Genomic DNA, 13,750 nt, shown 5'->3' on the forward strand with positions numbered 1-13,750 from the left:
TTCATTTAATTATTCAATTTTAATTACTGTTCGAATATCATATGAAATGAATTAATTTCACATTTAAATGCTTCAACCATTGGCATTCAACATGACAGTGACAATACAATATAATTTTATTGTTTCATGATATCAAACTGGGAGGTTCTTTTACATTGGTACGTATGCAAACGTGTCAAGGTGTTGAATAGCAGTTTGGTCTTGCTTGGATTTTCTTCCCATATATACTGAACTGTACTAGGTAAAATAGAATGGAATTCGGAATATCGACAGTTCATATACCACCGTTTTGAAACAGATGCTGACTATAATAGTCATATACTGTACCAGCATTTCGAAAACGGTTCTGACTTCGGCCACTTGGGGGCAGCATACCCCCTTTGATTTCAAGTGAGAAGGTTGAAAATCATGTTTTTGTTTCGTTTTAACTTCCTCCAAGACAACTATTTGGAAACTATTTTCTACATTACCCAAATAACTACATTGTCTCATATTCCACCTTAAAGTAAACTTTATTAAATTACGACATCTTCCAAATTTGAATTATTCTACTATATTCCACAACTTATTCAAACCTTTCAGACTATTTTTTTCCCCCGTCTGATTCAAGACATTTTGGGAACTATCACTTTCCCCTTTTCCCTCTCATTATAGCTCCTAAATTGAGATGTCCTCCTCCTTCTTCCAGTCCTTGACCAATGTCACTGAAATTGCATTCTGTATTTGTAAATGCCATTTCTGTTTCACTACCACCTGTTGTTCAGGTGCTTGGCTTCAACATGTCAAATAACGTTAAGACTAAATTGCCCGCAGATGTGCTAGTTGTGATGTGAATGTTTTAATGGACTCCAAACAAAGTGAAATGCTGCAATAAATACATACTTCAGTAGACAGGTATTCATGTTGAAAACTTGTTCTTAAAAATAAAAAAAAAGTCGTGATCCAAGAAAAACGAATCAAACATGACAATGTACACATGACACAGCATTGTTTGGTTTACCTGGTATTGCTAGAATATTAACAATGCTTTGCGAACCTCGTGTAACACTACTAAAGCAAAACAAGTCCCTGCAAAGTTTCATCATACGCTCGCACATTTGCACAGTATTTCCATGAAGGCTTACAGCTCCGAAAAGTAAGTCTACCTTGCAGTAGAGATGCTGCGCCATTAAAATAATGAGGCATCTACTGTATCTGCTCAATCAACTATAATAATGTTACTCACCAAGTTGATCTACAAAGAAATATGCACTTTAAAAACAATGTTTTAAAAAAAATGAACAAAATAGCCAAGTCATGGCTGTGAAATGAAGATCCACGAACATGCCCGCTGGTGGAGTTTTATTCTGCATCAAGGACCATGATGTGAACAAAGAGTGCAGCTGCAGACACAACGTGACCGGTTTTATCAAGCAGAGGCACGTGTCTGTATCCTGTGTGTGAACACAAAATGATTGAGCCGCTTAGGACGACATGGGTAGCGGGTTGTCTGCGTTGAACCAGCTGGTCTGGTCACTTGTAAAATAAGGCAGCCGTTTGATGACGTTCAGTGTGAGGAAAACGAAAAACTTTGGACATCAACTTACCCATCTTTAAACTGTTGAATGGAAGTGCGTACTGCGCAACAAATTCGTTACCAGACGTGGAATCATGGTCCTCGATGAGGAAGCGCACCAAGGCAAGTTCTGGTACGTACACGTCAAACTGGAAGTTTTCATTCCATTCTGGGTTAAAACCTACAAGAAGAACAACAACAAAAAGAAACCAAGAATAAGGATGGTAAGCCCCGTGTGCTCACTACATTCCAAGAGTTATTTTGGGAGCCTTTGAATCCAAAATAAAGAACAATTGTTCAAGAAATATCAAGGACACTGTGGATAATACGTTTGTTTACGAAGACATGGTCAGAAGTGCAACAAGTCAAACAAAAGAGTGTTGTGTTCGGAAATAAACTGACTTATTTTAGCGTGTGGCAAAACATGCGTGGACCAGGGTTATTTTAGCGCTTTGTGACCTTTAATAAAAAATAATAATTTAAAGCAGCACTGGGCAAGAATTCGACCTTAATAAATTTTTTTGGACAACTCTTGATGAAACATTGACTTCTAAGTCATTGAATGGGACGTTTGTCATGCCCTTGGGGGGGGGTCTATCGGTTTTACTGGCACTAAGCAACTTTGAGGAGGATGGGAGCATCTCTGGCACACACACCAAAAAAATACAAATGTCCTAAATTGCTTTACGGCATACTCACTTTCACCTTTCGCTATGAGGACGGAAGTCGATTCAAACGTCTATGCGCTATTACTGGTGTCATGGCAGAAGCCCCAAAACAAACAAAAACACAAAACTATTGTTTGAAAAAAATGAGATTTTAGATACCTCATCGCTATTAATCTTTCACACAGCCACTGGAAATAGAAATGTAATTCAGTCCGGCTTGCAGGCCAGCGAGAATTCAGGATTTCACGACACTACACGCGGGCGCGCATGGGAAATGTGGTTGGCTTTTGTCAAAACACTACCGCTTTTGTCCACATGGCGCCACCATAATCAGCAAAAACCGACCAAAATCGATCAGGTGAATACTGTATCACCTGATCAAACCTAACTATGCGAAAGGGGCAAAATATCTATCATAGCAGTCCCAGATCCAAACCTAATATACAGTATGCTGCATAAATCTTAAATTGGATGTAATTAGATTATGCAGGTGACCCTTACGTTGTGACTGTAGAATATACAATTTTACTCTATTACATCTCCAGTGCATTACCGTTGTTGTCAACAGTGCGTGTCTCTTTCACAGCCATGTCAGCCGGCACTCCATACACCTCCACCTTAACCAGCGGGTCAACAATGGAGGATTTCTTCTTGCTGACTTTAGGGAGCTGCTGGGCTGATATGACCTGGTGATAAGAACACATTTCACATCAGACCATCCATCCTTTTTCAATGTGATGTGATGACTATAAAGCCTTTCTTGAAGTTGAAGCACACACCATGACATGGAGTGTCTTGTGCTTCAGCCACTCTCCTCGGGTCAGAGTGATTGGGTCAAACTCTGTGACTCTGTTCCTCATGTAGGCCGGTTTCAGGATGTAGCCGCTCTTCCCGTTCACAAGGAATTTGCCTTGGTTTAAATCCATATCTTCGCAGGTCGTCTGAAAGTTTAGGGCCACTGGGGACACACGAGATGGCATGTTCTCAAACACATCAGAAAATGTTGGAAGTGGAATTCCCTTTATGTGCTCTCCATATGTACCAATTTGGCAGCCAGCATTCCACAGAGGCACCGGGTTGTAGTTGGAGGAGTCGGTCCTGGAGCCAGCTGGATAGATGCGGCTCAGCTTGTCCGCATTATGACTGATGTAAGAATTTGCTGTATGGAACAAACAGCTATTGAGCTAATTTTTTAAAACTGCAGAAAATTGTACATTTCTGTTTTTGAACTACTACTACTTACACACGACCCTTTGAGAAATGCAATGAGATCATGCCGGCTTCGCAATGTCAGTTGTGTCGTTTTTAGCAGTGTACGGCTTACTGACAGGTACATCTAATGTTTTTGCTTACTACAGGGCAACAAAATATTGCACTTTTCAGTACGATACACTGCTACTGTAGACCACTGCAATATACAACCACAGTAAAAAAAAGAAAAAAATACTATTCAATGACTACCTCTCCAACAGTCAAACAAAAGCCTGCGGATCATATTGTCTAAGGTACGTTGTGGCCGCACTAAAGATTTCCTGACCTGACTCTTCTGCAAGCGCAACAGCCTTTTTTTCTTTAAAGGATGACATCTCGTAGAAGCTCAGGTTTTTCCTGGCATCCTCAAAGCCGTTGAAATGGACGCTTCTGCAGTAGATCACCATGTTGGACAGCTCTTTTGCCAGCTTCAGTTTCTTTCTTTTCTACAGTTAAGTAATATGTAAACATAAGGCAACAATTTAGGTTAATTGAAGACGCAACAAAATGTTGACATTGCAATTTTAAAATACATTTTCCTCCTCTGGTTCATCCTCATCGTTTGATTCTTCTTCTTCTGTTACTTCAGACTCATCGATAGCCGCCGCGTCCGGAGCAAAAGTGGCCTCTAGTTTGTTTAATCTCTTGGCTTTGATCAGGAACTTTCCCTTCAGCTCCTGGACAACAACATTTGCAACACATTGAAGAGCAGCACATTTTTCAAAGGGAAGACGAAGGAGCGGTGGCGACAAAGGCACCTCAGGAGATGGGAAGTTTGTGGGCATGCCGTCCCCGAGGGGAGACGTGACCAGCGCGCTGCCCAAGATGGAGCTCATGTGCCGGGCCATGACTTCCTGTTGCTCCACGCTGCAGTGGTTCTCCAGGGAGAGGATCACTGGGTATTCAGATGTCTGCAGTAGGTAGGCACAAAATGCAGTCAGTGACTCGATTGAAACCATATACGAATATACAGTACGGTACTTGATACTGGACACTCATAGAATGAGCGCACCCTAAAGGCATAGTCCCTGATGGCTTTAATGGCATCTTTAAAGAGGATCTTCGAGGTTAGCGTGTAGCCGTGGTAGATGACCGGTTCGTCGTCCGATCCGTCCCAGCAGTCCAACTCCACACAGCGACAGCCCTTCAGCAGAGCCCTGAAAAAGCCAGCATTAGCTTAGGGAGCTCATGAAAACAGAGTAAACATTTATTACCCAAAAGAAGAAACAAAATGAAATAAGCCATCACATTACAGTCAGCACTTTCACAATTCTGTTGTATGCATAGTCATTGTGTGTTAATTCAAAAATACATGTAATGATGTCATTTAGAGCAATTGCAACGCATCATACTGAGAAGCGTTGCTAATATTTTGCCCCTAGCATACACTGTAGCCACATGAGGTGACCAAAAAAAAAAAGCACTTGGCGCATACAGTCATGAAGCAGTCCAGTTCAACATGTGAAGATAATGGACAATATACTGTACATGCTGTTAAGTGAGTACCCAAAGCTACAATCAGACTGACCTGATGCCATTCTAATACTGCACTCAGGTACTCATTTGCATGGTAGCTGGGGATTGATTCTTGTGATGATCTGAAGCATGTTTATATAGATTTTGCTCTCGTTACAATGTTGGCTTGTACTTATAATTGCCTATTGCCGTTTTTAGTTTTAGTTGCATTTTGCAAAGGTGTATACTTTCACACATCCTACTGCCAAGTTTTAACACTGCCATGATGAAGTAACCAAAAATATCAACAATAGATGACAAGCACAGTTCTACACCATGGCATAATAGAATAATTCACCTTAACATTTGGTTAATTCTAAACACAACTCTGCGATATCCTTTTTTTAAAAAAAATATTTACGGCTAATGTAGTTGGTGAGAGTGTGCATGTGTGGTAACTCATAACGTGTGGCAGAAGTGTTCACCGGACATAGGCCTCTGTACTACTGGGTCCTTTGAGTTGATCCTCCATGAGGTAAGTGTTGTGTGAGGAGGAGATGAAATAGTGGTTGAGAGGCTGACTCATGTCCTGGTACACCCCCATGTGCTCTGGATTAAGGATCAAGGCATCAGGATGGTGCAGGTATATCAGGAAGCCGTCTTTAGTCAACACTTTTTTCTCCTTGGCTGGAAAATGAAGAACAACAAAGAGCACACAGATCCTTGATGAAATTATTGAACACATTTTATACACAACATGCACAGTGTAATTAAAGCCCAGAAGGTAAATTATCACCGTGGAAAGATAAATGCTCCCTTTTGATTGGCACTCTCAGAGACACTGGTATTAATTGGACAATGTTTATCGCATGTATATTTTTAAGTGGTATAGAATTGCACTGCATTATACTGAGATGTGTCTCCAACTTTATGGTTGCCTACACAGTGGGAAAACAGAAATGGAAAAACTTTGTACGTGGAAAATTTGCTGTTGGATCAGCTTACATTGTACCGGTGTACCAAAAGAAGTGGCCAGCGAGTGTAAAGATTGTTTCTCTTAATTACTGCGTAGTGAAAATTGTATGAATGGATTGAAGGGGGGGGGGGGGGAGACTACTGTGTAAAAAAAAAAAAAAAAAATTAGTATTAAGAAATATTTCTTTTTTTAACTGTGGTTGTTGAGGCAAGACTGGTTGCTGCTTTGTTTGGTCATTTATAGCCTCCCTGTGATTGCATCCCCGAACCATGCATGTTAGGTTAAGAGAACATCAATCGGCCAATCGGTGTGAATGGTTACTTGTCTGTATGCACCCTTATACAGTATGTGCTGATGTGGCCACCAGTGCAGGCAAGAACGACTAATGCCAGTTTCTCACCTTTCTCATCCGGCTCAAACTTCTTGATAATCTTGTGTGCATCAGCCAGTGTTACCATCTCTCTCTGTTCCTTCAGCAGGAACTCCACCAGATTTTCAGAACTCATGACGCCTGCAGACCGGGCATACGCCTGGTAGATCACGTCGATTTCTTCCCGGTAGGTCAGCAGGTCATAGAAATCTTTGATCTCCTCACCAAACAGGTATCCGGACTTCGATTTGTCGCATTTCTATTTCATGTAACATGACAGTCCATTAGGGTTGATATAACAGGCACCTTAAACTACATGATAGCTGTCAAATTCGTCTTTACGGCCTAGTTGGAAGAAAAAAAAAAAAGTGAGGAGAGAAACTTATTCAAACAACATCATGACTTGCTGTTGCAACATACAATTCAATTTTTTTATGATCTCTGGTGATGACAGGACAGTATATGAACATTCTGTGTGTGTGCGTGCGTAAATGTATTTCCATCTTTTCATATTTATTCAAAATTCTGATTATCGCAAATAACTTTGAAAAGTCTGAATGGTACAACCTCAAAGAGCATATCTGCATAGCTGTCATCCACGTCAATGTTGATGAGACGCAGGAAGCGCTTGACCTCTGACACGTTCAGCTTGTTATCTTTGTTCTTGTCTGCTTTGCTCAGGCAGCTGAAGATCCAGCTGGAAAAGGGGATCATGTAAGGAAAAATATTCATCTGCCATACACTTGCCTTTAACCATGGACTGATAAATCAAGTACATTTAAATAGAATCGCTCTCCTATTTGGTACTGGTTGTTGCGGCTGTCATTCTACCCCCAACAGGTGTATAAATATTTGTTTTGCCAGGCGCATGGACTACACAAAAGCTGACGAGTTGCTGAACAAACCACTGATCCCTAAAGCATTTCTTGCCAATCCAACAAAAAGTCAAACTCTTACATGAACAGATTAATACATAGACATATGATGATGTAAGACGGATGTACTAATTTAGTATTTGGTTTAATAGGTGTTGTCATCTTATTTGCCATTTCAAGAATTTGTAGGTACTGTATGTCTGCATGACAGGTGTGAATCCAGACATAGCCAAAATGATTTAAAAAAACATTCAAACCCCTGCAACAATGATGGGTAAAAATTAGGACTGCCCAATATAGAATCGTCATTGCCCTAATGGCCCACACAATATACGTATCGCAAAGACGTACAGTAAGTTTCATATGCTTTTATCTGACCAATCAAATGCAACCTTAAAGTGGAAGTCAACCCAAACATATTTTTTTCAAGAATATGTTCCCAGAAGTCCCACTAGTTGAAACACGGCATTCTGATTAATTTTGCATTTGTGGGATATAAATTAAGCACCAAAATGCACTCGTTTTTAGCCATCTCCGGGGTCGGACATTTTGTCTTCTGTCGACTGAAAATTACATCACAATCGCTCACAACGACTAATCACGGCTGACCTGTTTTCTGAATCTGAGCCGTGATTGGTTGTTGTGAGCAGTTGTGATGTCATTTTCAGTCGACAGAAGACTAAATGGCCGCCCCCAGAGATGGCTAAAAAATGAGTGGATTAACACTTATTCCACAAACGCAATATTTATCAGAATGCCCCGTTTCAACTAGTGGGCTTGCATAGAACATATTCTTGGAAAAAAATAAAATGTTTGCATTGACTTCCCCTTTCAATACGCATTGGCATCCAATAGGTGAACTGTATCTAGGGGCATTAACAATAAATAAATAAGTCACTGTCATGTGAAAAACACATAATTTTTTTTCATTTTTACATCCCGGTAAATGGGGATTTCTCATTACAGACATCGCATTAACACGGAAATTAAAAAAAAATAATAAAATTGGACATACAGGTACATGTTTTTCGCAGGACAGCACGTTAATATACACCAAAATTATATATCTTGCAGCCCTAGTAACAAATCTTTTGCACAATGCGTAGCTGCATTTGGCAGCAATAAACTTTCTTTACCAGAGTTTGTCCTCAATAGGGATGCGAATGAGCTGGAGCTATTCCATAGGGGTGTCACAAAAAACGATTTCAATCTGAAAATCTGTTCATTGAATTAAAAGACGCAAGTGCATTAAATAAAAAAAATCAAATCATTCACTTTGAAATACATCTAGATTCTTATTGAATAACCTTTTATTGAAGAGATGCACACCCCTTGCTATCCCATCTCAATCCAATTGAATGTGTTCAGCCACTTACTGCACATCTCTGTCAGACCTCATCCATTGGTTATAAATTGTTGTGTGTATTTAAAATCCCATTACCTTTTGACAAAGCGACCTGGGGCACTGACTAGGCATGTGTGTGTTTTGACTTCAACCTGAACTGCAGTGATAAGGATACTGTTCTGTCTTTTGTTGCTGGTTGAGGTTGTTTCTTCTGTTGATCAGTTTCTGAAGGCTGCCGACCCATTGCCTGGTCTCATCCTCAGAGCTGGCGATGAGGTCCAAGTTCTTACGGTGGTCCTTGAAGACAATGGAAAAGCAGCAATTCTCCATTTGCTGGTCTGTGTACTTTTTCAAGCCCTCCGTCTGACGACCCAGTCGCACCACAGAGATGTCGTCGATGGAAACTGTGAACAGACATGAAGCCTTAATGTCATTTAGAGCACGGCATTTTACTTTGCGGACAGAAAGTGTGACACATAAAATCAAAGTTTGTGTTCCATTCTACTTTCGGTATCTTCAACAAGCTTGTTTAATGAGCTGTTTGGGAACATGAAAATGGCATATCTCACGTATCAGACTGAGAATTTATGGATGTAAATTTGCCACACAGTTCAAGCAAAAAAACTTTTATATGCACTACAAATTATATCTATAAGACACACCTACAAACCATATCAGGGTTATTTATCACCATGTAGGACAGAAGTGTTCTATTACAGCTCTGGGATAAGCGCTTCATTTTTACAATCCGTGATGGAAATTTCCATTTAACAGTTTGAACATCTCTGACTGGAGGGTTCCACAAAGTTAGGACAGCACTCACACGTCCGGTGGCTCCTGAAGGTTCTTTTGGATTCCCGCCACATCGTCTTGCAGTCTTCTTGGAGTTTGAAGTACCGGTTTTTCTTCCAGGAAGAGGAGCGGACCTTGAGAAGATCTCCCCCCTGCAGGAGGAACTGGACATCAGTGTCTCCATCCATACCTGAGAAACAAAAATTAAACGGATTGTACAGTGCTGTAAATTACACATGAACTCGCACCATCGCCAGCATCTCATTAAAAATGTAATGCTGTCTCTTCCTGTGATTGCATGGCTTAAATCCCCATGCCATGCTTAAGACCATTTTTTGTTACATGCATGTCAATATTGTGCGGCCTACCTATGAGCTTCACATTCTTTTCAATCACATCCTGGTCTCTTGCACGGCGCAGTAATTCCTGGGATGTGCTGAGTTTGGGTTGTTGACACAGGCACGCCATGCTCGGTGGTGCCCCCGTCTGCTAAGACGCTATCTGAGTGTGTCAAAGGCGTGCGTGGGCAAGAAGCAGTACTAAGTACTAAAAGGGGCGTGTGCCAGCCCCACTCAAAGTCCACCTTTTAATTCTGTCAGATGACTGGCGGCATGTTGTAAAATGCGCCAAAAAAGGCAAGACGTTTAGGTAGAAGTCTGCTTGTCTTGATACTCATGACGTTGTACTACTGCTGGGTTTTGCAATATTTTGAAAGTAATTAACATCTAAGTCAATCACATAAGTTAGAAGGTGAAGCCATGTTTCAAAAAATTAGACAAAGTTTAATTTTCTGGAATATTTTAAAGTAATTAACATTTAAGACACGGACTCACAAAGTTAGGGTGAAGACAATGTTTCCAAAAAGTAGTCAACGTTTTCTTTTCTGTAAAATTTTAAAGCTACTGACATTTAATACAATCACAAGAGTTAAAAGATGGAGTCAATGTTTCCAAAAATTAGTCAACGTTGACTTTTTTTCCAGCATGCAGCAGTAGATAATTTACCGGCCGGCTCCCCCTGTGGTAGCAATATGCTTCGTGTGCCTTTAGCCACACCGCCTGACTAGAAAGATTACAGACAACGTTTCAAGCCAAAAGCGGAACGCGTGAAAGTGTTTCACATATTCTAGTAACGGCTCATGTAGCAACAAACGTTCATATTTTTTATTGCGACTTATTTGCAACACGCGTTAAAGTGAAACAACCGAGGAGGTGAAGGGCACGCCCTTTGAACACGTTTATGCAAAATAAAAGTAGGACGAAACAAAATATATCAATAAAATCCATCAGGCGTTCCAAAGAAATTCAGAAGGAAAACTGATGGTAAACGGTAAACGTACGACCATTCGACCGTGAAGATGATTTGCATTTACAGAAAACGTACTGTTCAGACACATGTAGTGGCCAAAACATGATCATGACGTAAACTGACCTACCGTATTTGATTTCGATCCCATTTGTTTCCATGTTCTTCGTTGGTCTAGCTTTCCTCAGTTGTAATTTCTAGTGGGTCTTCTGTCCATGTGTGACGTTGAACAAACTTGTGCTGAAGTTTGTGTGTGCGAGGGGCGTCGTTGGCTCCAGGAAACGGACAGTGACTGACACAGGTGGGTTTCAAAAGCTACCTCCTCCCGTGTGCGACAATGTCATCCGCTGTCTACTTTGCAGCTTGGCGGCCGCCGGCTTGACGAACCTGCTGTGCAAGTCGCATCGGACTTCCCCGCTGGTTTAATTAGCTGCGCGCCTTCATGCTAGCATTGATAAAGATTTTCAGCTGTTTTGGAAGGATGTGTTCATTGGTCTCTATAACTTATGGGGTAACTTGAAAAGAAATAAGGCAAAGCCCAATGAAACTTTTATTATCAATCTGATTATTCTTATGGCTAATTTGTACATCCACGACTGTAAATTCATACAAGAAAAACTTAATTCATTGCTTTCCACTGTGAATTCAAGCAGTACATCGAATGCATTTTATTTCAATTTCCTTGAAATAAAAAAAAAGCTGTATAAATCCATCTGAACTTGTGGGGGATGATAAATGGGTTGTCCTAAACGTTCGCAAGACTGCCAGGCTGGTAGAGTAACTGATTCAAAACAGACAGAATGGGAACCCAAACTTCAACATCAGTTTTGTGGAAACCATTTTCTCACAATATATACAACATGCTTGGTTGGGTTGTTTGAGTCATTCAGCCAAACACAATGGGTAGACAATGCTTAGACTCCAGCACACTATCCATTCCATTCCACCATCAAAATAGAATGTATGTGCCATTAATCTGAGCAACAGAAAAATCAATTAGCCAGTCAACTTAATGATCATGCTAACTACCGGTATGTCTGAATTTCCACCACAAATATTGTTGAAATGTTGAATTTAACCGTTGAGATGTACATTACTTTTCGGGTGACACTTCATACATAAAAACTATGATGGTAGAGATTAAGGCCGAAAACATGCTCCAAGATGTTTTCTCATGCACTGTCTTAGTCCAATGACACGTAAAAGTGTTTGTTTACTTGTTTTGCTTTTGAGAAAGCAACGGTTTTTGCTACCTGGAAGTACGTGTGACACATGGTGAAATGTCTTATTTGTTACAGCGATTTATTTATTTATTATTTTGTTTGTTTGTTTATTTGTGATTCTTTTAAGGTACAGTACAGGTCAAAAGTTTGGACACACCTTATTCAATGTGTTTTCTTTATCTTCATGACTGTTTACATTGTAGATTCTCACTGAAGGCATCAATACTATGAATGAACTCATGTAACATAAAAAAGGTGAAATAACTCAAAACATGTTTTGAACCTAATCAAGATGGTTTGGGGTGAGCTGAACCACAAAGTGAAGGCAAAGGTGCCAACAAGTATTAAACCCCTCTGGGAACTCCTTCAAGTCTGTTGGAAAACCATTTCAGGTGAATAACTCTTGAAGCTGATCGAGAGAATGGCAAGAGCGTTTAAATCAGAGCTAAGGATGGCTATTTTGAAGAAACTAGAATATAAAACATGTTTCCAGTTATTTCACCATTCATAGTTTTGATGCCTTCAGTGAGAATCTACAATGTAAAAAGTCATGAAAATTGAATGAGAAGTGTGTCCAAACTTTTGACCTGTACTGTATTTTTAAGATATTGCAAATGTATTTTTATTGGTCTATGCCATAACTTTATTGGATTTTTTTACATACCTGTAATTGTTTGACATGAAATGTAAACTGCTTTAAAAAAAAAGTTAAAGAAAAGGAAATTAAAGAGACAAACCAACAGACGTAAAAACAGGAAGAGATCAGATATGTTTGCGTTTTGATGCACAAATTAATTCGACAAATACTCTCTCTCAGTTGTGATCTGATAAATACAGTATTATTTTTTCATGAGTCTTTAGCGGTACATCTTCCTCACTGCATACTTACAGTCGACTTCAGAAGAAAAAGGGTTGAAAATTGTGCTGTGCACATCTTTTTGTCCTTAATGTACTTGTGAATACATGCAAAAGTTAATACGCCTGCAGGGCAAAAGGTCAATTGCCAGTACATTTGCTGAAAATTCTTCATTAACTAACCCGGATGAAGGCTTTGCTTTCTTTTTCATGTGAAGCTTTGCCTTGTTCGGGAAATAGTGCTGCAATCACATCAAGTCTCTTGTGGCTCTCAGCACTTCCCTTTCAGTCCAGGCTTACCCTCAGTGCATTGTCAGCATCAGGATGAGTGGACTGCAATGCACCATCAGGAGAGAGCCTCCAGCCTGTGGTTGACCATTTCCAAATTCGACAAAGTTCAGCGACACTGGACAGGCAGTGACCATCGAAATCCGTGGCAGGTTTTAATGACTTTAAAATTGCATTTACAAGAAAGGACACATTTAAAGATTATAACCTGAGAGGGAAAGGACAGAAAAATAACTTCTCGTTATTTCTTGTTCTCAGCGTGTATTCAACAAGCAGCAACAAGCCCCGCATGCTACTTCCTCACATACCAGAGACCACTGGCAGAGCTAGAGAGGGGAGGCACAGGGGCACTGGCCCCCCTCCTGAAATATGCTTGGATGCTGTGTTTGCCTTTGAATTTCTGCTTGTGTCAAGATGGTTCAAGATAAGGATAATTAATTTGTAAGAATAAACACCATTATGTAACTCAGTTCCACATAGCAGACATGAAGCAAGCTGTGAAAATGTGGATTATGTGGTGGGGTTGTAACCTGGGGGGCAGTAGTAAGCAGATAGCAGTTAAAGTGTGGGTGTTGAACCCTTTCACCAGGAAAAGTGTGGGTGTTGAAACTCCCATTTACCCCACAGCTCTGACAGCCATGCTGCATGAGGACAGAAATAATACTCAAACACAATGAACCTTAACATTACTACTTTATGTTTAAACATTAAATCAATGGTGAAAATGCATGCAGGGAGAATTGACTTCAATGTTGCAGCACATCTGCCTCATAGTTCTGAGGTTTGTTGTTC

The 13,750-nt window shown here is 40.3% G+C and overlaps 1 protein-coding gene across 1 annotated transcript; it reads right to left on the reverse strand.

Annotated features, from left to right (window-relative positions):
- Positions 1 to 98: 98 nt before the first annotated feature.
- On the reverse strand, positions 99 to 11,021 carry LOC147140590 (1-phosphatidylinositol 4,5-bisphosphate phosphodiesterase delta-1-like). The gene is made up of 15 exons (XM_086042665.1): positions 10,723 to 11,021; positions 9,319 to 9,477; positions 8,671 to 8,899; positions 6,843 to 6,972; positions 6,306 to 6,534; positions 5,415 to 5,616; positions 4,487 to 4,631; positions 4,233 to 4,385; positions 4,008 to 4,151; positions 3,761 to 3,920; positions 3,266 to 3,382; positions 3,003 to 3,181; positions 2,777 to 2,909; positions 1,587 to 1,736; positions 99 to 1,433 (listed from the first exon to the last, which is right to left on the reverse strand). The coding sequence occupies exons 1-15, from the start codon at positions 10,751 to 10,753 to the stop codon at positions 1,342 to 1,344; spliced, it is 2,253 nt and encodes a 750-aa protein (XP_085898791.1). The 5' UTR covers positions 10,754 to 11,021; the 3' UTR covers positions 99 to 1,341.
- Positions 11,022 to 13,750: the final 2,729 nt, after the last annotated feature.

The sequence above is a fragment of the Filicampus tigris genome, chromosome 10, assembly GCF_054856515.1.
Source record: "Filicampus tigris isolate MCC_2025a chromosome 10, RoL_Ftig_1.0, whole genome shotgun sequence".
In the NCBI taxonomy this organism is placed as follows: Eukaryota; Metazoa; Chordata; class Actinopteri; order Syngnathiformes; family Syngnathidae; genus Filicampus; species Filicampus tigris.